Source organism: Struthio camelus, chromosome 14 (genome assembly GCF_040807025.1).
Source record: "Struthio camelus isolate bStrCam1 chromosome 14, bStrCam1.hap1, whole genome shotgun sequence".
Lineage (NCBI taxonomy): Eukaryota > Metazoa > Chordata > Aves > Struthioniformes > Struthionidae > Struthio > Struthio camelus.
In genome coordinates this window covers 21041005-21065408 of record NC_090955.1, presented here as the reverse complement: position 1 = coordinate 21065408, position 24404 = coordinate 21041005, and the positions used below count along the sequence as shown (strand labels likewise).

Here is a 24404-nt window from a genome sequence, read left to right as displayed (position 1 = left end):
TCTTGTCTTAAAGGGACAGCAGTACTATTTTACCTACCAGGATTTGGGTTTGAATGCATATAGGTGATGGCATAATTTGTTATTAAGCTGGTAAGTTGTTTTTTCCTTGTTTGCTGTGTGTGTGTGCACATAATGTCTTAACCTGTAATGTTCTCCGTAGTCCGTTTGAACTTAATGGTTCCGAGTGAAGCTGTCTCATTCTAAATGATACACTTGACAAATCTAGTTGGCTTCCATACAGATTCCCTATTTTTTGTGGTCCAACTGTTTTATTTAAACTTTATACGTACAGCTTAGATAAGATTCTTGTAAAGGTTTATGATGCTTTTTATAGCCGTCTTTATAGCTTAGCCGTCTTAAGCTTGACTTTGTGAAATTAATTTGTAATTGCCTGGCTGTTGTCTCTCCCAGTGCTGAGCTGTCCCTTACTACTTAGTTCCACTGATTGGTTTGATCTGCTTAGTTGGACACAGTGAAGGGCCATGTAAAGGTAATTTGTCAAGAAGTTCTGTGTAAGTCCATATTAATGCTATATGTTAAAAGATCAGAGGTTGGAGAAAACAGTAATGTACAGTCAATTTGCCTGGGACATCTTGATGTAAACCTATTAACAGTAATAGGAGAACAGATTGGCAGGTTGTTTTGACGTTGGTAGTCTGTGGATGTGATGGGCATGAAAGGATCACTGAAAACTCTGATACCATTTATAATGGGAAAAATAAGATAGCCACAGAATTGTACTGAAACAAGTTGTGCAAAATTGTGCTGAGTTAGATGAGGTTTAAGTACAGGTGGAGAGCCCTGTTTTTTCACTCTGTAGCACTTTTGGAAACCTTTTGTCCCAGGCTGCAGTCATGATGGGCCTGAATAGCTTAATACGTAATAAACTCTGAACTCTTGAGAACTTATTTCAACAAAGCAAACCCTGCACTATGCATTGCTATAACAAAATAGAGCTGCAGCTCCACTTAAATACTAGTTATGTTTTATTTCCTTGCCAAGGAGAACCTGAGAATTTGTTTGAGCAGTTTAAAATGCAAAGTGTAAGCTATCAGATCTGGCTGGCTGAGTATAATATCATCTCTCAGTACTGAACTCAACACATTTCTTCCTTACCTCCCCTTTTTACAGTCTTCCTCCCTCCTCATGCGTTTACACTGCTGGGGAGTGTAGGATAATCTATGAATGTTTCACTGTTCATCTCCTCAGATAACTTTACTATCCTGGTTGGAGACAATAGAGGGCACAGTACTAACAAATGATTTTTCACCTTTTTGCTTCTGACTCTTCTTTCTTTATATTTGTTAATGACATGCTGTTGTCAGAAGGGTGAGATTTCTTTCAGTTTTATGCAGAAGCTATTCTGAACATCAAGATTTGAAGACTTTTCACCTTCATTCCAAACCTTAGATTTTGCAAATCACCTGCCAAGGCACAATCACTGTCAGATTGTATCTCCATGCCAGGTGACTGTCCTCACAGAGCGTCTTATTACAAGGAAGGCTTGGGATGTGCATGGGGAGAAGGGCCAGCTGCCAGTGTCAGCCAGTGAACACCTGTATAAGCTGGCCTGTTCATATGCAGAGGTCTTTCCTGATGCTAGGAAGGGCCATGAATTCATCATCATCTTCTGAGGGCCCTTGCCTGGGCCCTCTGTAAACCGTAAAGAGCTCCTTTTACTTCTCTCACGTTGTGCACCTGCAGAAGGCCTGGTGTATCACCCCAGAGGGATAAGTCTTTTGGCTTGCATATTGGTCTGTGTATACTGGTTCTATGGTAAACTGTGCTGCACCCATTTTGGACTTAGTTGTAGTATCTTTGAAATAGTTGATCACGGTATTGGCAGGCTTGAAGAGTGGTCATATTTTTCACGGTGGAAAATTTTATATTAATAAATGGGAGGACCTGATCTCACATTGGCTTTGCAGCAGTGCATCTCTGTTGATGTCAGGCTACCTTCTGATTTACAGTTGTGCAAAAAGCAGTAGTATGTGTAACTAAAACAAGGAAAATAATTGCAAAGTGTACACTGATGTGCTAGAAGATTTGGGTAGAGAGGTAACTCGGTGTATCAAAGCTAATGCATGAAAGAGAGGAGAATAAGTGGCTAGAGTCTAGTATGTTTCTTTTCCTTGAACTGATTACCTGCCTGACTCTGTGAGATAGCTGGTGCACCCTAAGACCTGCAATTCACATATGGGCTTTTCATGCCTTTTACCCATCATTTTTCTGCCCTCCCATCAGGAGTTAAACCCTGCTTGCCAGCAGTTAGGACTCAGTCAGTAGTCTCACAGAAAATTTATTTTTCAATAGCAGGCTGTATAAAGACCTTAATGGATTCAATGAGGCAGAAAAAAAAGAGTAAAGGGACAGAAGTAGAAAATAAAAGAGAAAGATGTGTGGAAAAAAAAAATGGGGCCCATTGTAGGAGCCCAGGAAAAGGAACTAGGCAGCAATGATTGTATCTCCTGAAGTGTCTTTTGTTTTAGCCTGAAGCAATAGCAAAGAATAGCCCTTCACGGCAAGGCTTTAGCACTCTGTCCAAGGCTGATCTCTGTATTCAAAGGGGGAAAGTAGAACACTCATGAGATGCATGCAGAGTTCCTGCTATCCACCTCCTCTGTGTGAAGTTTTAAAACAGCTACTGAGATTTTTTTTTTTTTTCCACTCTCCTGTGCACTGAGCATTTAAGGACACTTCGGATTTGTTAATAAAGGAGATTTTTGTGCCTCTCTTTGAGAGTGGTTTCCCCAACCTTCTCTTTGGCAGGGAGAGTATTAAATAGTAAACTTAAATCAAATTGTCTTCATGATTTCATTCCTTCCAACTGCACCTTAGCTGCCGAGATTGACTTTTATGTGAATCCTTACTTAGATTGGATCTGAGCCCTGATCCACAGCCTAAGCAAGTCAAAAGTGTGTTTCAGCGCACTGAAGGACAGCTCAGCGTGCATGCACATGTGAGAATTTTTGGGCAGAGAAGTCACCTAATCTATCAAGCTAAAGAATGAAAAAGCAGGGTGGTGGAAAGGCCAGCTTTGATAATTCAGCAATATTTGCTGAAAAATAAAAGGTGAAGCCAGAAGGCAAACAATAAATTGGGAGATTAAGGCATCACTCTAGGAGAGACTTAGTTATTGTCTGGGTAAAGGTAACGTATATGGATTTGTTCCCTCCATGATGTTACCAAGCACTTTTAGCCCATTATTCAAAAATAAATACACTGAGACAATAAAAAAGACTGTAGAAATTGAATAGTTTGTCATTTGATCCTCACGCGACCTCTTTGTATTTCATTCCTCTTCTTACAGACGTTAGGGTCTCCTGCCAATTCTGCTATCCTCCACCAAAAATATCTGCAAACAATACCCTGCAAGTGTGTGTCAAACAGGAGCCAGAATATAAGATGATCTGTGTAGTCTGATTGTTGATGGGAGTATGTCAGGGCTACAGCATTATTCTTTGAGTTGCCTGATGCACTGCTTATATCTGTTCTAGATAACTGTTGAGGTTTTATGAAACTGTGTTACTGCAAATAAATTTATATTTTTTTCCATGTCCTAGCTTTTTTCTGCGTGTTTAGAAGCCCCTAGGGATACTGCTTTTGTTGACTCCTAGTTTAGGTATTTGAAACACTACTTGTACCTTTTCTTCAGTAAGAACATACACGGTACCTTCTTGACTCTCAATGCAAATGCAGATAAACTAGAGTTCGTATCTGTTTATAGCACTGATTCTTTTAGTTTCGTATTTCTTCAGTGAAGCAGAAGAGGTATAATTTCTCTATTCTCACACAGGTAGTTTGTCCTTGGCTGATGCTAATTTACATAGCTTCAAATGCTTGGCCGGTTCTTAGCAATCTACAAAGCAGTTTGTGGGTATCCATCCCCATGGCACTATATGCAAAGGTGTTATACCAAATTTCCTCAGGGGGAGAACAGTCTGCTTAGGTTCTGTAGTCAATATAGGCCAAATTTTTAGTTTTATCTACAATGTACAGATGTCTTTTTAGCAGAAGTTTTGTTTTGTTTACAACACTGCTCTTGTGAGATTTACAAACTTTAATTCTGCATACCTCCCTGGAGTCGACTAACATGAACTGTATCCAAACTCAGTCTTAAGAGTGGGGAAAGCTTAATGAAATAAATTGCTGCATGAGCAAAAAAGGCAGCTTCAGGCAGCTGCTGGTGCTATGTTGGTTACTAAAACACATCCCAGAGAAATGAGTTGGCTACAGTGTATTTGCTATTCACTTCTGCTGGGCAGTTGAAAAATTTGTGTGTTTAAAAAGAAAGAGAAAAACATCCTCTGTAAGCTTAATTGTGCCATATGTAGAAGGCACTTTTTTAGCAGTCTGGCACAAAGAATTTACTGAAAAAAACTTCTTGAAATTATTTCCTGTAGGTAGAAAATGTGTTTACTGTTATCTCAGATAACAGTAATTCAGGTCAGTAAGTATTTTTGTGATTTAGTTTGTTTCCCACTTATGCCTGGAGCCCCTGACTGAGGTTAGAATCCCATTGTGCCAAGTCTTGGATTAATGACATGAGATGCTTCTAGTCCCAAAGAATTTGCCTTTACATCCACATAATGGAGAGTCAGGGCTCTTGTGCTGAAGGTAGGGTTAAAGGGAGAAAAGGGAGAGTAAAGCGTTTGCCTGAGATAGGAAAAGACCCAAGTCAGACCATCTTCCAGGTCAGTTTCCTATGCATCGTATCAGCTCTTCTCACACTGTGAACCTCAGCTCCAAGACACAGTTAAATGGCATCATGCTTTGTCACATGTTCTACAGGTGGGTCTTGAGATGATTTAAAAGCTAGATTTAGAGGCGGTAGTGAAGCAAAAATACAGTGCAGTAAGCTTGTAGGTAAAAAAAAAAAAAAATTAACTAGCTGTATTATAATAGATGTAGTATCTGTAAGGATTTGAAAGGGAAAGAATTAGGGGACTGGAGGACAAGGATACTTGTTAGTTTAAGCGGTTAAATTATTCATTTTATAGCTATTATAACTATTATACTTACTGCACACATAGTGTTGCAAATGATTTATGGTAAATACCATTTTGAGCTGTTACCATGGTGATAAGGACCTATATTCCTGAGCGGAATAAAAAAGACCAATTTTTTTGTAATTGTGTGTGTAGACACACACACGCCTTTATTTGATAATAAAATGATAAACTGTATGTTATCCTATAAAATCCCTGAACGTCCCAATACACAAGACTGTTCCATGATTACAAAAATTATCAAAGAAGGAAAAGGTATGAGACTGCTATAGGGATATCTTTTTTTACCTGCTTGTTTAAAAACTGTCTTTCACCAGCCTTTGCTGCCCAAGATTAAATAATGATGTGGTATTTTCAGAGAACAGTGTGCATTATTGGCTGATCAGTTTTTTTAGAGATGGTCACTAGTATATCTGCCTGGGTGCTTGGGAGGTTGATCAGCAGAAAAGGCTCATGTGTGGCTATTTGTGGTGCAAAATTCAAGAGAAGTTTCTAATTCCTCTTTTATTGATGTTGCAAAGTTTTAGTGTTTGTAATTAACTTAAAATTTTTGAAGTAGTCATGCATTCATTTAATGACCTCTCAGATGTTGGCTATAGTGCCTGATTCTCCTCTTACCTCCTACCGAGCCAAGACCTTTGTGCAGATAGTGTGATCTAATTGCTATGTTCATTTGTGCTAACTAACATCTTTTACCTTTTGTGGCTACCTGAAGCAGGAGGAGCTCTAGATAAGAAACCTCACCTAGTGATCCTTTTGGTAGATGGCATTATTACCTTTTTCCAGACATAGATGCAGTTGTTTTTTTCTTAGTACTTTTTGAGACCAATAAAGAAAATGAAGCAGGAGAAGCAACTTGTGCTGGAGATGATTAGGAGTATTTTGGTCAAACTCTGGAAGATTCTGCTTCACTGAAACATTCTCCAGAGCAGCTAATAATTACATGAAGATAACAATCATCTGGAAAACCTAGCATCATTTTCTGCACCATGGAGTCAGAGAGCAAACCAACCTCTACTGTCCTCTGAATGAGAGCAGAAGTGACAGAGACTTAAGTCCTTGGAATGAGCTGGTCAAAGATTTTGGGTTCATTCCCATGCGAACTAAGATCTTACAAATTTTTGCTGGAGAGAAGAATCATTTCCTGCAATATTCTGGCCTTTGCATCCTTATCTATTTTACAGGCTAAGCATTTTCAGAATATATCAGAAGCTGACTGGAGCGTTCAGTAAGAGCTTGACAGGCACATCTAGAGTAGCTAAGGAATCAAATTCATTTAGTGGTTTACAAGTCTCTCATTTCTGCCTACATAGACTCCGTAACAAGACTAGAAATTGAGGTGTTCATAAGGGATAAGTTTGGGCCACTATAAATTCTTCATAGAAATGGAATTGTCCTTTATCAGGAATAGTCTAAAACTCAGCCCATAAGATTCAGGTTCTTGTGCATATGTGTAACTAATACTGATATCTGGCTTGTTGTATGTAATGGGAAACAAGCTGGTATTCAGAAGTCTGAACATCCTGGCAGGTTTTGAAAAGATACATCTTTGATTTATAAAAAGCTTGAACTTTTTAAAGACCTTTTCAAAATGGAAAAAAACCTCAGCTGATTAATTAGTCCTAATTTATGTTTAGAATTCTTCCTGATTGATTTTTAAAGTTGACTTTTACTTGATTAAATAGCAGTCTTTGATTTTGAGGTATTTGTGGCTCTGATAATGGCCTACTTTATGGCAGCTCTACATGAACACTTTTGCTTGAAATAATGAACCTAGCCAAGGTGCTGAAGTTTGTGTCTTCCCTATCAGTACTCCTCTCCCTGCTCACAACCGTAGGGCAGGTCTTCCTGTTTGTACGCTAGATAGCTGGCAAAAGTATTCTTCTGGATATTCACAGTTATAGGACACCAGTGAATAGCATTTCATTTGTTTCTCTACTTCCACACTGTCCCGTTTGTGGTGGAAATAAAATAATGAATTTAAATAAACAGCCTCCTCAGTAGAGGAAAAAAGAAAAAAATCCATACAGGTACCAGTGACACTAATACTCTAGCTTTCCTTTGGGTTATTTCTTTTGAATTTACACTGATAGTGTTGTATTTGCTTGCCAAATTGCAGTGCTCATTTTGCCAGAGGTTTTCTGTAACTTTCTCCTCTTGAAAATTAGAAATTTTATACCATGGACCGCCTTTTGCGGTTGTTTTGGACAGAGAGTTTTTGCAATCGTTAGGTTTTTCAGGTTGGCAGTGTATTAAGAATATATTAAAAATGTAGCAGCACAGTTTTCTAACAAATGTGTAACACTCTTAGGCACCTTAGCGTTTGAAGTTGTTGCACCTTTTACATTTTTTATCAGCAAACCTCCTCTGAAGATATTCAGGCCGTTTCTATGTATATGATAAATATTGAGTTAGGATAATATAAATTTGGAGATTGAGGGTCAGCAGTAGTGGAATGATGAAGGACATTAAGTCGAGTACCTGAGATTTCTCTGAGTTATATTTTCTGTAGGTATTTATTTAGGATGTAAGTCTGCCTTTTCTCCTCCATTGGCACTTCTGACAAAAAAAAAATAGAAAAATTGGTGAAACAGTATGTGGAGCCAGCACTAACAGTCTTCCAGGTTCTTAGTTCAGGCTGTGTCCTTGTTCAGGTTAGCAAGGTCGGCACTGTATGGATTCAGTAATGAATCACTCTCTAAGCCCCAGAGCAGGTTCTCCCAACACTTCTACAGACCTGTGCTTTAAACTTACAGACTGTGTAAGCTTAGGGTAACCCTGCACATAGTTTCCTATGAGCATTAATCCAGGTGAAGTGAGTCTCTTCCCTTGATGCCCTGAATGAGATTTTACTATGAACTTGACCAAGGCCTATTCAGACTGGAATAGATCTATGAAAATAAATGGAATTGTGATTTAGAGCCATTTTTCAGGGTCCAAATCTTTTGGTATAGTAAGTCCCATTTTTTTAGGAGCTGCTGGCACATTCTCTGTTAGTGATTAAGTCCTAATAAAGCTGTGTGTGCCTGTGGTCATTTCAAGAAAGAATTGGGTTATTTGCACAGTTACCATCATTGTGTGCTTAAATGCAGGTGTTTTTGTGATTGATTTAAATCACATGGTAAAACGAATTGCTTTTACACTTCATATCTGCATTTTTTGCATGTTCCATTCCATGTGATTGGACTTTACTGGCCATGTCCACACAGTGGGGAAACTGTGTTCCAGGAAGCACTTAGTCTTTGTTTTCCAGTTGTCTGGATTGGGCAATCTTTGCAGAATCACTGAAGCTCCCTTGTGCTCATATAGCAAGATTTCTTTCTGAATTTAAGAAACAATTATTGCTGACAAAAAATAGTAAAAAACTTTTTCCACCTATTTTTTAAATTTTGAAATGAAACTTAGAAATAATGACTCTGGTTTGTTAAAACCATTTTGCATTTAAGACTGGTCTCCCTCTTTCCCTCCCTTCTTGTAAAAAGCATGACAAAACAAAATTAAATGAAACTTTCTGTATTACCCCAGAATGAATTTTGGGTTTAAATTTTCGTTTCCTTTTAAAGGAAACTGTTTCAGCTTGACCCATGGTTTTGGGTTTTTTGGGTTGTTTTTTTTTTTGACCTAATCACCTCATACAGGAAAAAAAAAGATTTTGTACAGCTCTACTAGATAGAGGTTTTGCTGCCTCCCAGCCAGTAACCCAAGTGTGTTGTGGTATTAGAAATTTTTTCCCCTCTTCACTGTTACTCGTGTCACATGTAGAATCATCTATTTCTCGTGATCACTGCACATTTAACAAGGTTCTTATGTAACTTTATAAAGTGTCCTCTCCTGGCTCCTATTTTCTAGCTCGTCTTGTATTCCTGGTGAGTTTTTCCTCTTTGATAATTAATTCCCATCTCTCAGATATCATTGAATTTTCTTACCTGTTGGATTTTGTACTTCTTTCATTTCCAAGTGAAGCTGTTTGCACTTACACAGGATTCATCAGTAGCTTAGGAGAAATTCTACATTTTGTAAGCAATCTGGTTAAGGATGGTTCATAAGACTGTTCTGGAGCAGACCTCTCTCTGTGTATAAACATACTGGGCAAACAGCAGCTGATGCTGAATAAATCTGCGAAACACATAAGAAAAATAGAGAAATCAACCATTTTGCTGATTATTTTTCTTCCTCCTTCATCTGCCAAGTCATCTACCAGGCAGATCAACTCCTCTGGTATTCACTGGGCTTTTGGTTTAGTTTCTTGTTTCTGCATTGAAATTTAATTTTAAAATGTAGGCAGATCTAGCAAATGCATATATTTTTCCCTTTTAGCATACCATTTTTAAAAACTGATGAATCACCTGTTGTTCTTTTACTTATAAATCCAATTAATGTTGAAAATATCTCTTTTGAGCTGTGATTTGTATGTCCATAGATGTGATAGCGGCACAGCAGCGAAAGACTCTTTCTCAAAAACTACTGTATGGGAAATTTCACAGAAGACCATGGTAGTTGAACATCTTTCATAGTGTTACCACCTGCAACACAAAGAAGTCTGATTTTGTGAAACTGAAAAATTACTAGGGGAGCAGGATGGCTGGATTAAGTGTGGCATGCAAAACCTTTTATTCTTAGTGAAAATCACTCCCGTATTGGCAATGACTTGGGCACGTCTACTGTTGGACTGTAGTAGGGTTATTCTATTATATAGTTATGCTGTTATATTTCTGTAGTTATTTTTATAGTTATGCTAATGTGCCTTTCTGCATCAACATTGAAAAACAGGATAAAAATTACTATTTCCTGTCACATCTATCATGGAGTAAAATTGTTATTCCCGAGCTTTTTATCCACATGAGTGTACTGCAGTGCAGGCATAGGTTTGTCCTCTGCAGCCCCCCACCCCATGTAGACAAGCCTTGTATGTCTCTGATTTTAAGATCGCTCCGCAGTTTTCTCCTGACAAAGGAAGTTAGTGGTTTCAGTCCAGTTTTCAGAGGTCACAGCGTCCACAAAATCAGTAGGCTAAACGAACAGCCAGCAAGCTAAAAACTCTAAATGAAAGCTAAGGATGTCTGGGGTATAGAGACTGGTCTTGCAACTCTTCAAAAACTGATTTCAGGGAAATTACTGGCAGTTTTTTGCGTTGTTACTGCCTATGGTGTAGCATAATGGAGCAGTAGAGGACTTCAGGGTAGGGGGGTTAGCAAGCCAGTAAGTTTCTCAAGCATTAAGTTAACTAAAATACATTTACTCCATATAATAAATATAAACCTTTCATTATAGTGTAAATAAAGCCAAACATCGCAGCTTGCAGAAAAGAATAGCCTCGTTTTCCTGTCATTTAAAATCTGAGATCTGTTACAAGGTGAGGTCTGGTCAGTGACTGGGTGTTAGGTAAAACCAATAATTCCCATGTTGTATGAGGATCAGTTGAAAGCTTTTAGTACTGGATATTCTTTTGTTTGTTCTCCCAGCTAGCCTATTACAGTGACCCGGTCTACACAGAAGTTGTGACCATTTGAAGGTTTAATTTCAGTGGTATCGCATAGATGTACTGTTATTCCCTTACGCTGGCGGATCAGCGTCAAAACTTAGCAGCCTAGGAAAATTGTTTTGTCCATTCAGTGCTAGTTCACTTATGGTCTCAGCAAGCGCAAAGCAAAGGATTAAAGTTCACTACTTCCTATTCATCACTAATCGTGCTAAGAAGCTGTTGTGATGTACTGTGTAAACATCAAGCTGGCATCTTCTGTAGTAGCTGTAGCCTGAGAAATTTAATAGTCTTTTTGATTTATGTGGCTGTGTGGCTCAATTCATTGCATGGAAGGCTTCTCTCTCGTTCTGAACAGATTTATGAGGCATTTTTTCTATGCTCTCTTACGAGTCAAGTCACCTTAACTTCAGTCTCTGCAGTATGATCTGGCCAGAATGTTCAGAAGAGCAGCTTTTCGTTTAGGCCAAGAGGTTCAACAGTCCCGGTGGGTAAATTTGTACTTAAGTACCAGTTTCAGGCTTCTTAAGATATTTAGGTATGTAAAGATGCAAACTGGCTGTGGAGCTAGTTTATTTGTCAAGACCTTCATGGTTCCTTAGTCAAGAAATCATTGCATAGTTTGATTCCTAGATATCTTTACGACTGACCTTGAGTGACATAAACATCTAAGTCTCTTATGGTTTTGGTACTTAAAATTGCAGTACTGAAGTACGTGGCAGTTGAGAGCACCAAAAAGCTGTTGAAAATCTGTCCTCAGGAGCATTGGTCCTAATGCACTTTCAGCTAAGCACCAAAGTCTGTTTAAGAGCCATAGATGTCCCAGTAGGAGCCCTTTTACACTCTTATCTGTCTAAATAACTTTAAATTTGTCTCTCAGTTATATTGTAATAAGAGAACTTGGTGCAAAAACAGGCATGCCAGAAATTTGTATTTTGCTTCCAACTGCTTAAACACTAGCATTGCTCTGACAAAGGTTTAAAAATAGCATTTTGAGCATTGGAATGCAAATTAACATAGCAAGCAATTGAAGTCAATTAAAACAGGATACAGTGTAATTAGAAACAATTGTGTTCATATTTATATTCAGAGAGGTTTGATGTGCTGAAAGAAAAGAAAACAATTCAGAAAACTTTTAATGCCTACAGATGTGATGATGATGATAATGGCATTTGATTTCTAGAGCATCCCATCCTCCCTCACCTCGTGAGCTCTTGAGAAGCATGATAAAATGAGCATGACAATTGATGCACTGGGCACAATGGAATTAAGTTGCACGGCATACTGGGAGACTTGAACATCTAAGAGTTCTTCTTTCCCCTCTTTGAGCACAATACACATCAGTACCTGCTGCAGCACAAGAAAAGCTTGTAATTCTAGCAGCCTTGTAGCTTTTTGAACACGAACAGCAACGTTAATTGGCTAACGGGAACAGCATATCTTTCCCACACGTGCTACCCTGATAGCTTTCATCTTTTGTTGTTGTTCTGGGTACCTGTATTAGTAGTTATTGCCAGAAATAGTGAGCCAATTTTTCTCCGTTTACATCCTTGTTCTACCTTGCAGCCAGAGAGCTAGAGTCCTCTTTCAGGTAAAGCTGAGGCACAACTATCAGCCACAATAGTTTCCTCAAGGTAAAAAATGCTGGGGGTTGTGGTTCTAGTACTCAGGCTAAGGTGTGAATGGACTGTGGAAGGCATTCTGAAAAGCAGACACAAAACTAAGAGGTTTAACTCTACAGGCCTGGAGGACTGCTGTGGGAGTACTGATTCTCATGCAAGAGCACCTTTACCTGACCTCTCATGGGTGTAGGGATGTGTGGTTTCAGCACTTCTTCCTTGATGGAGCTGAATGAGGACGTGCGCCCAAAGGAACTTGGGAATAATACCTGCTTCTACAAAAAGACAATTTATACGCGCATGCAAAATGATTCAAGCAGTGATAGGATGCACAGGATAGCAGACTGAAAACCAGTACCATTAAGGAAGCATGATGCAACAAAACATTATTCTTTAACTTAGAGATACTCAGGTGCAATACCTTCCACGTCAGGAAATTTATACGACTGCTGACTGTCGTATGCGACTGCTGACTGTCGTCAGGAAATGGAGAAAAATAGCCGGCAAAGAATTAAATGTAGAAACAAGGAAGCCAGTCACTGGCTCCTCTATCCTCTCCAAACAATGTATGACCATAAGACTCAGAGCATTCCATGCGTTTTCTCTTCTCATTAAAATGACAGCTCCCTTTTTATCTGGAACCTTCTTGTGGAGAGCAGTCCGTTTGGACACAGTGTGTTTGGACACAGTTAGTTACAGTGTGCATTTACATTAATAGTGAATGATGATAAATATAAGCACAAGATAAAGCTTTCCATTTTGCATTTTTATTGACCTGTGAATTAACCAATTCAGGCTTCTGAGACCCATAGGAATATTGTGGTCATTTCCTGGGAACATTATGACTTATATTTTCAAAAGGTCATCCAGATCCTGAATGATGTATGGATGCTTATCTCCCATTACCAGTGACAGTGAGGTGTCCAAATGTGTTTTGGGCAGTTGGACACGTTTGAATATCTGCTGTGTGATTTTAAGTGCTGCCATTTTCTGGGTGTGCCAGCTGAGGCACTCATAAGAAGGGTTATATTTGGAGTTAAATATTCAGCACTGTCTGAAAAATCGAAGTTCAGTTCTTATGAGTCATGGAAATGTGTTTGAGAATCCTGTCTATCATGAGAACATGCTCTGATGCATCCCTTTCTTTTATATAAGCATGGACCAGGCAATGACACTTTCAATTTAAAATATTTATTTTTTATGCCTATACAAGTAATGCATTTCACCAGAAGGTTTTTCCCACTCTTGCAGCTTGTTAGGTCATTTTGATTTTTGCGAGGAAGAGATATGATGGTACCCTCTCGTTTTAGGATCTTTTATCCCCTACTTTGCACAGGTGGAAATGGCTACAGAGGCTAATGGAGAATTAAGTTAACAGTATTATGCTACTTAAAGGAAATATTTATAGTGAAATGGAATCTATCACTTTATCTGTCTCAAACTTTGAATAGCTAGATACTGCTCTCAGGTATGTATTTGTGTAATAGGAGCAATTCTGCCCCCCACCCCTCCTAAATGAGACTTGAGCAGTTGTTCCCCATGCACAAAGGTTACTGATTTCTGAAAAAATCTGGCCATGTATATACGAAAGTAGGAACTGCTGGTTTTGAGCACTTCAGAAATCTTGCTTGAAGGCGCTCTGCGTAGTAAGGGTAATGTACTACATTGCAAAGGATTTTACATTGCATTTAATCATTAGGCTTGATGAAATGTTTATTCTTCAAACATGGACATGCAGGCACTCTTACGAGATGACAGTGTAGTAATTACTAGGTGACTATGAGTTCATTACCATTTTTTGCACATATTTTGTTGTATAATACATATGATGTTATATAATACAATGAATTACTTGCTATTGTGAGTCAATTCCACTGCATCTGTTTAGTGTAGTACCTGCTATAGTGTACTGGTATGCTATAGTATAGTAGCTTGTTAACTGTAACCTAAAGAGAGTAAGTAATACCTGAAGAGTAATACCTTTCCTAGTATCTCTGTAACAAAAGTGTTGACCTTTCCTACAATACCTAAATGGTTTAGAAGGGAATATGCTTGGAGGACACAATTGACCCATACGCAGCAGGGCATCAAAAGCGCTCAGGTCCTCTCTCCAGCTCCGGAGGAGGTTTTTATGTTACTAACCAATAGAAAAATGAATGCCGAAGTGAGCTTTTTTGTTGCAGTTGGAAGAAAATAGTTTTCTAATGTTTGTTTCTTCTTGCTAGGTTGTATATGTAACAGCCACATTCCCCTATATCATGCTGATGATTCTTCTGATTCGTGGAGTGACATTGCCAGGTGCTTCTGAGGGGATAAAATTCTACTTGTACCCTGACCTTTCCCGATTGTCTGACCCTCAGGTAGGCTCACACACCATGTGTTTATATTTATCCCTGACTGGGAAAAACTGCGGAGTTCTCTTGTCTTTTTTTTTTTTTTTCCCCTAACTTTTAAAATTTGAATATGTGTAACTGCTGGATAGTTGTTCATTGTTAGGGATTTGAAGTTGTGGATAGGGCTTTAAAAACCATCACTGCTTACAGTTGTTGGAGCATATTATTCTTTTAGAAGAGAAGTATCCTGGCTTATAAACCAGAATTTTCAGAAGTGTGCAGTTGTGGCTGCTCTCTTGCCATTGAGGAACAAGTGCGTCCTCACTGGTTTCAGTGGGACCAAATTAAAAAGACTTAACCATTTTCAAATTGTACTTTTTTGTGCACATACCAAGTCTAAGTGTCAGTCAAGAGTAGAAAGAAGAGAGTCGAGAAGAAAAATTAATCATTCAGGTATTTGTTGTCTTTGAAGCAAAAATTTCTAAACATGACAGCAGCAGTGAGGTACTGAAACTAGGAACTGTCTTGTTAGTTATTTCAGAAATAGAGCTGAACATGTAAATACTGGTTTAAGTTAATTCTTCAGTGACAGATGAGCACAATAAAACAATTATTATATATCACTTGTCTGATATCAAAGAGGGAAAATGACACAAACTGTACAAAGCTGACAGGTTGCATTTTGCTTATCTGATTTGGCAATGTAAAATACATGAGATGGTGTTACTTCTAAGGCTGCAATGATATTAAATGGATCTTGAGATGGAGATGAAAAGGTGTTTGGGAATACTTGTGTAAATGAATTCTTAAGCACTCACCTACACCTACAGAATTGTAGAATGTGTCAGCAGAAGTACTTTTTTGCGTAAGACAGTACTGAGACCCTTCAGGTCACTTCCCTGAAGCTTCTGAAACCACTGACTCATGTAAAGGTCACCTTAAACAGTAATATTTCTACAGGAAAAAAGTAACTGGAAAGGAAAATTTTCATTTAAAATATTGGAAATTTTAGATGAAAATTGAATCATATTGCTACCTTTGAATTTGATGACATTTCCAACATTCACTGTCAGTCTCTTTTCACTTGCTGCTGGTAGCCCAACTATGGTGACGGATGGTGGAAAGAGTGGAGTTAGAACTTCTAAGATACGGTACAGTTTTCCAACTGCTAAGGTTAAGCTTGCTTAGAGGTATCCCCAGTTCACCTGAAAAATTAGTAGAGTAGCAGGGAAAACTAGTGGGATTCTCTGACGCTGTTTTTATTTCTTTGTTTATTTGTAAAGTATAACAGACTCACTCAAGATTGTAGTAAGCCAAGCAAGCCAACCAAATTTCAAGTGAACCACGCGTGTCTTCACTTGTCGTCAAGAAATTTGACTGTCATGCCCTTCCCCAAGAATATGGATGATATTTGTTTACATTGCCCAACTTTGACTAATGTTTGATTTTGCTGCGTGTTTCTGACGATGAGAGTTACCCACAGCCTTAATAAAAAGTGCCCACTGAGCACTCTTTTCTTGTACTGCGTTATACTGATTCCTCCTAACGTGGAATTCCTCCACTTGCAACTTCTGCTGACCTAATGTGAGCAGGAGGTAGGCTTCCGACTTAAACGTTGCTTCCTTCATTTGTCCAGTGATGTGTGAGAGGCCTGTTAAAAGGATTTGGGCCTGTATGTGGATTTTTCACATGCCACTGACACCCTTACTTCCCTTTGTTATTGAGGGAGGGCATGCAAGCTTAAGCAACATTATTGTCAGGTTACAAGGGGGTTTTATATGCTTATTTACTATACTATTTCCATTTGTAAAGAAATACACTGTTGCCATGACAATTTCCAAAGCGCATGGTATTACTCAAAGCAGTCTTTGAAGTACAGAGCACTTAAATGCCACATGTGCATGTATCTGTTTATCCCACACACGTAGTTCAGTTGATATTAGAATGTCTTTTCGGGAAGACTTAGTTTTGTCCTTTAACAGGTGAACTTTTCATTCTATTTCAGTGTTGCTTTAGCTGATGCATTTCTGTGTGTCAGCCTTCAGGATTTTCAAGACACAGCTCCCTTCTGTAGGAAAGAAGCTGAAATAGAATGGGAAATAATAGAGACTGTTTAACTGCGGTATGGGGAATGAGATGGTTTGGGAGATACGTTTTTCCATTGAAAAATGCTATTTCATTGAAGTTGAAATATTTCATTGAGACAAAGCAGTTGAGGCAGAATTTTTGAAGAAATATTTCTGAGTTTTGCAGTGGGCTCTCTAGTGATTTCTCAAGAAAGGAAAAAATTTCTCAATCTTAAAACTAGAACTTGACACAACTCATTTTACAAAAAATCTAGGTAAAACGGAATTGATTCAACTCTATTGCAACTTTTATTGCTAACAGCATTGACATATTGACTTTTCAATTTTATGGAAATGTAGAATTTAATAATGTTCAAAAAACAAAAAAAATGTATCATAAAATACATTGGGTAAGCCTCTTCTGGATTCTTTTTAGAAGCTTTTGCAAACGAGCTAGTAGAGGACAACTGAACTAACCTTGACATTTGTGCTCCCAGTTGTCATCTTTGCTCTTGTTTATTTGGATTTGCTACATAATATCAAAGCATAATGCATGTGCACTAGCAGAAGTTGTTTTCCTCTTCAGCTGGAGGTCTGTTTAAATGATGCTCCAAGGAGACTACTGTGTGTCTGTATTGGGAGAGCAGTATTTGAACCACAGTGCCAACTATGTTTACTGTCGTTTAAATACATCTAGTTTCTCTTCAAGGATCACTTTAGTTTGAAGTTCTTGAATCTTTTGTCTTTGTGTAATTTGCATTCCATGGTCTGTTATAGCTTTCTAAGCAGCTATTCATTTGTCTTTTCAGTTCCTCTTAGCTTTCAAGTGCTGTGTTCTCTATTTCATTTTTATATTCTATCTTTTCAGCAGGCTGGATCCTCTGGGTCTGAAAATGCCATCTTTTGTCCTCTTTATCTGTACAACTCATACCAATCACTTCTCATTATAATAGTGGAGTACTATATTTAAACTTCAGAAATGCTTTCTGTTTCAACAGCAGTAAGGACTCTATAGCTTCCATGCTTAAACTGCCCTGCTACATGTCCCTCTACCCCAGTCTGGAAGATACAGGTACCATTCGTAGCCCCTGAGATACAACTCCCACAACAAAGAATATTTTACAAAGTTAACAGGATTCTTATGCTTTTTGTGTGCAAGTCTGACTCAGAATATTGTTCTGGCTGTCCCTCAACAAGTTTAAGTCACTTAGTATGTAGTTGTGTTTGCATGTGGCATTCACAGCTCCTTTTTGGAAAGCAATGCAGATATCACAGAAGAGGTTTGGCTCTGTAAAATGGGATTTTCCAAACATAGGTGCACTGAAAGAGTTAAATCTCTGACTTAGGGACTTGCAGACATAACAATCTGGGAGATCAATGACATACACTGGGGTCAGTGATCCTAAACACACACCCCTAAATTCAAAACCTGCTATGGCATTGCCTTACTAAAATAAAAATAAAACCTTCTTGCTTATTGTGTGCTTCTATGCTAATAACTTTTTTATTCAAAAAATATTGTAACTGTTTTAATGAAAAAATTATAGCATCTGTAGGGATGAGGATGTCAGCATATCCAGAATTGCACTGGTTTGGGGAACTGAATTGCACGCTAGAACGCATTTCTGTGTAGAAGGAATGCAGGTTGTACTTTATCTCTGATATAATCTCATGTAAATGTTACTCATGGGAAGAAAAATGAATGGCAGGGCAAATTACTTACAAGGCACAGAAAAAATCTGAAACATCACAGTTAGGATTGGTTTTGAATTTCTCTGATATTTCATTGGCAGTGGAAAACTGTGAATGTTACAATAAAATTTCTGATGGCAATAACATTTCTACAGTTTACCTCCAGGAGTTCATCCATGCGAGTTCAGCTGTTAGACAGTCATGTCTAGGTGAGGACTGTGTATGGCTTCCAGATATTTTCTACTGGTATTCTTGCATGACCCTCTGCTCTCTGCTATCTGCATCTTCTTGAGGATAAGAGAACCTGAAAGGCAAAGCAGAGAGGTAAAACCAATAGAAGACAAAAGTGGGAATGTGTAGAGAGGACATCTAATATTCCACTTGTGGCGCGGTATCAGTCATGCTGAACTTTGTTATGACAGGAGCCCAAGTTGCCTGAAATATCCAGATCAGAAGGGGATTTAGAAGGACAGGGAGAGGACAGTAACTTATTTTAGAAAGAATACAAGAAATAGTTTTTAAAAGTATACCTACAATAAAAATACATTCGTAGTTAAAAAAAACAAAAAAACAAAAAACAGCCAAAGTATTCACCATGATTTTCTCTATGAATAGGTCTAAATATACCATATTTTGTCACATACCGGTCATATGCACTGAAGAGCTACACCATATTACTACACAGATCATACATAGTGAGGAATAAATTCTTACCATAAAGTAGAATCATAGAATAATTTAGTTTGGAAGAGACCTCCAGCTAGTGCAACCCCTTGCTCAAAGCAAGGCCAACTATATTAGGTTACTCAGGGCCATGTCCAGTTGTTTTGAACACCTCCAAGGATGGAGTTTCCGCAGCCTTCAGAGGCAACCTGTTCCAGTGTCTTGACAACTCTTGGTGATTTTTTTTTCCTTAAATCTAATTGGAATTTCCTGTGTTGCAGCTTATGTTAATTACCTCCTGTCGTATAACTGTGCTCCTGTTTTGTCTCTCAGAGGAGTCTGGCTCTGTCTTCTCTCCCATGTGGTACCTGAAGATAACAATCAAGTCTCTTAGCCTTCTCAAGTTCCTAAGGCTGAACAAATGCAGTTTTTATCATCTGTCGTGACTGTCAACTCCCTAATTACTTTGTTGGCCCTTCCCTAGATTTGCTCCTCTACTGGGGAGTTGTTGCAAGTAGCCCGGATAAGGGCTCAAAAGCACTGCGTAGAGGGGAAGAATCACTTCGCTGAACCTACTGGATATGATCTTGCTAATACAGGCCAGGATACAATTGGATTTTTTGGTTCAAGGGCACACTGCTGACTCATTTCCAATTTGTTATCCACCAGGAGCCCCAGGTCCTTTTCTGCTTTCAAGCCAGTTTGTGCCGGGGCTGTTGGGCCCCCTACTGTTGCATGGAGTGATTCTGTTCCAGGCGCAAGACTTCACCTTTGTTTTTGTTGAGCTTCCTGTCTGCCCATTTTTCCAGCCTTTTGAGGTCCTTCTGAATATTAGCCCTACCTTCCAGCATATAGACCACTCTCTCCAACTTATTGGCATCCACAAACTTTCTGAGCATGCACTCCATCCCATTACTGTTGACATTAATAAAAGTAACAAGCAGTATTAGCTCCAGTATTGATTGCTGAGAGATGTAACTAATAACAGCTAACCAGTTAGACGTTGTATCATGACCCCTTGAGCTGTCAGTGCACCCAATTTTCCAACCAATTTATGGTTGTCGTTGTCCCTCCATTCAATAGCTCACCATTGGACTCTAGGTGGTTCTTAGAGACCGCGACAAAGGCCTCACTAAAAAGAAAGTAGACGATTGTCTATGACTCCCCCTTTCTCTACAGAGCCAGTCATCTCATCACAGAAGACAATCAGGTTGGTCAAGCATAATTGCCTTTCGTAAATCCATGCTAGGAGTTTCCGGCCGTCTTTTTGTCCTTCACATACTTGAAAATGGCTTTCAGGAGGACTTGATCCACAATTTTCCATGGCACTGAAGTTAGATCGCCTGGCTTGTAGTTCACGGGATCCTCCTTCTTGCCCTTCTTGAAGAGGGGTATAACATTTGTGCTTTTCTAGTCTTTAGGAACTTCTTTCAATTGCTACGACCTTCCAAAAATGAGAGAAAATGGCCTTATAATGATACTGGCCACTCCCTCAGCATCCTCGGATGCATCTCATCTGGTCCCACGGACTTTGTATGTCTACTTTCTCATTTTAAGATAAATGCATACAGTAGCCAAGAAGGAGTTTTTAAGGGAATGTCTGTAACTCTTATCAGAGCAAATATCTATCGCTGTTACACTTGAATTTTTAAACCTGTGTTCATTTGCATGCAGAATGTCCTAAAAGATGCTAGTGCACTAAAACATGGATGCACAGCAATGAGCACAAACTTAACTTGAAATCTGACAGCACAAAGATGACTCATTTTCTTACAGTGCCCTCCACCTTAAAAGTATCTTTCTTCCTGCTGATGTATGACACGGTCTACATTTCCATGCTGTATGTTTATGGAGAAAAAGAACATTTTAGTACATTCAATATATAGTTTACAGAAAACATACTTTTTGGTAGAAATGCATTTAGAATAAATATACATTAAAAATGCTATTTTCCCCTGAAAATTTTAGTTATTAATTAGAAAATCCTTAATTTTCTAGTTAGCATGAGTTTATTATGCTAATTATTCTTGCTCTTTCCTTAACATCTTACTAGTATTTTTGAGCATACATATAAACCCATATTTTTTTAAAAAAATGGGACAGTGTTAACAATTATTTCCTAGCCAGGTTATAATGTTAATGTGCATGCATGCATGTGTGTGAGAGATTTAGGGAGTCTGCATAGGCATAGAGATATTTTGTTAAATCACATTCTATACAGACCGAAAATATGAGAATTTCTTTTCCTTCAACATTTAATTTGCAATGTTTAAAGATGCAGCTATGAGAGCTTCAGCAGTAATGTCATTCTGATTCCACCAAGAGCTCTAGCAATGTGCGGAGGGGAAAAGGGAGGGGAACAGATTGATTCTTCAGTACATGCTCCGTCTTTGGAAGAAATCAACTGTAACAATCGTATCGCCATCTTGAGGCTGACTCTGTTTTCAAAGGTAGAAGGAAAAGAACACTGTCCTAGCTCTGAAAGCAAAGGTTGAATTTGAACACAGGTCTTAAGTCTCTGTTTTGTTTGGAAAAAAGTTGTAGAAGAAATTGTGGTGTTCAATTTTTGCTTAGTTTCATGCTCAGAAAATCAAGGAAACTGTATGGATTCATGAACAGTGGATTTTAGAACTATTATTGTATCTATCTAAGCATAATGATCCTTAGACTTGAAGACTGGAAATTTCTATTTGTGGGCAATGAAATGATAGCTGATTGCAAAGTTTTTGATGCCTTTATTTGTTTGGAATGTGACAAGTGAGAAACTTGCAGTATAATGAGAAGCTTACCATCGCTTACTGAACTCATCCTTTGAATAAGTCTAGTTTTTCTTTTTCTACTGAAAAAGAGTTCAGAGACAGGTTACCTGTCTTAAATTTTAACAGCCTCTTAACACCACTAAGGTCAGTAAACATCTTAAGCAGTTAACTGCATTTTTCACTGTTAAAGGAGTTCATGCATCCATTTTTTCAAAGAATTAACTGGAAAAAAATAGTAGTAATGAGAGAAGGAGGATATACAATTCCCATCACACTCATGCAATTCTATTAACTACAGAACTTAACTCTTTTTTTTTCTAACAAGTTTCTTTGCATTCTCTGTATTGTTTGCTTGACCAGAGATTTCCCTTCTTGAACCAGGCAACTGTGATATACACAGCTGCAGGTTGTGGTAAATTTAAAAAAGAGGAGCGAAATGCCAGCAATTCGTACAAGGGCAATAGGCATGAAAATCCTTGACTGAATTTCCTAAATACATACCTCCAACTCCCACTTTACACATATATGATTTGATCAAATGATCTTCTTTCCTATTATATGGAAACTAAATATCAAACCATTCTTTCTGTGAACTGAAAAATGTGTTGCTGCAGGTTATGAGGGTCTCATGTTGCTATTAAGTATTAATACTCACCAACTTTTTAATTTTAAACTTGTAAAAGATTGATTCTTCTGAATTAGTCTACTGTTTGTTGCACCATCAGTACAAATAACTGAGATTTTAAATTGTTAGGTAAGCACAGCTTATAGCTTGGTATGGTGTTTATAAGCACTTTACCCCACAATGTAGTTTGTAACCTGTGCAGTGAGGAACTGTTTCATCCTAAATTTTATGACTTTGCATGACAAATTATTTATGTGGTTTTAAAGCATAGCAAGCGCAACAAAACGCTGTAGTGGAGAGTAGTCTTACTAAAAGTACAGAGGTGTTTAAAACAGACATAAATCACTCCTGGGAGCCAAACTGTTCCCAGTTGCCCTGAAGAAGGATTAAAGGCAAGCTGGGAGCATGTTTCGTTCCCCTTGCTCAGTGCAGTTTACTTACTGCTTCTTCCCAGTGAATCTGTAGTACAGTGATTTGACACGTACGTTGCAAAATGCATAGGGAAAAAATACACCCAGGGTCTTCTCCTGCTATGAAAAAAGTCACCCTCTGTAATGTATGGAACAGGTAAGTATTTGTTCACCACACGAATCATTACATTGTGCAGAGATACTAGATGCATACTGTGCTGAAGGCACAATCTAAATTGAATACATCATTACTAAACCATTGCAGTCTATGAGTGAAAGTGGCATAGCTTTATATCTCATTGTACAAATCTGGTTTACAAAAGCATAATATTGCAGACTCTGAATTTTTTTTGTAGCAAACATAGTTTCAGGAGACCAGTCATTGTTTAGACAGCTGTTTTGAGCCTTGAGCAAACAGTTTCAGTCTCCTTCTCCCCCAGTTCTTCCTTTTTTCTTTCTGTTGCTACACAAGCATCAGCAAGCTGAGCCAGCAACAGCTTATTTTGGCAGTTAGAAGAGACTCGTTGAAAGAACAACATTCTTCATGGGGTCGTTTCTTAATTTTGGGGCCTTCAGGCCTCATGCAATCTCTTCCAACTATCCCTGCAATCTCTTAGCAACTTGGCAGTTGAGAGACTATCATTTGAATTACAGGGAAAGTCTTTTTGCACTTAAATATTACACATTATGGCCAGAGGGATATGCCACTGGAGGGAGACAGGATCCACACTTTAGCGCAGTGAATTGACACAACCGGGAGAGATTGTCAGTGTTTACAGTGATAGCACCTGAAAAGAAGCACCAGATAAACTGAAAGATCCATTTTGTGCACAAATTAATAAACATTCTCAGGAGCATTTAAAGAGTTGCTGATAATGAGTCCAGCCTGTCAGCTGCTCTAGAAGTCTCCTTCTAGCAAGAGAAAAGAGAAAATCACTTGTTCTATTGATAAAACGCAATTTATTTCAAGTTGTAGAAAAAAATATAAAAAATACTAAGTGAGATGCAGATATTAATAGAGGAATAAGACTTAGCACACGGTCAGGATAGTCAGTAAGGGAAGGAAATAAAGATTCCATACTATTACTAGGACAGTTAAATGGGTTTATGATCCCGTATAAAGACAGGCACTGGAAATATCTATATATTTTAAAAATGGATAGCAAGATTTTTATTAAGCTTTCGGGACATGTTCCAGAGGAGAGGGCGAAAAAAGAAAAAGAGAAGATTGTGACACTAGTGGAATAGCTTACAGCGTGCAAAAAATCCGTTGTAATATACCTTTTAAAAAATGGCGTGCTCCTAAACGTTACTCTTCAAAGAGCTGCAGAAGAAATACTTTCTCTTCCCCAAAACATTTCTGGGATTTTTTTATTTCCATTCTTGAACTGGAGTAATAGTTGAATTCTCAAAACATTTTAGCAGAGAGAAGGCTGGGCAAACATCTGCAGAGCAGGAAAGGAGGGATGGCTACACTCTACAAATCAGCATTGCAGAGACTCCATGCTGTAGCGATTGACTATGATCCTGAAAGATCTGTAGCTAAGGCCTTACTGAAAATGGAATTGGTTCACACACGTATTTTCTTCAGAAATTGCCTAGAGGAGATTGCTACTTGAAGTTCTCCTCTGCAGTTACTGTTCTCTGAAATAATGGAAATACGGAAAGAGGAGGAAGGCAGAAGCAGAAAAAGGTGCCTTCCTCTAGGGCAATATAAGATGGTTGGGAACTGCAGTAAGCTGTGAGCTC

The 24404-nt window shown here is 38.4% G+C and overlaps 1 protein-coding gene across 1 annotated transcript in view; it reads left to right on the top strand.

The window, feature by feature from the left end:
• The window catches only part of SLC6A11 (solute carrier family 6 member 11), a 108710-nt gene that overhangs the window by 38500 nt on the left and 45806 nt on the right, over positions 1-24404 (top strand). Inside the window, exon 7 of the mRNA XM_009688133.2 lies at positions 14333-14467. Within this exon, the coding sequence (XP_009686428.1) occupies positions 14333-14467 (135 nt within the window). The remainder of the gene's footprint in view (positions 1-14332; positions 14468-24404) is intronic.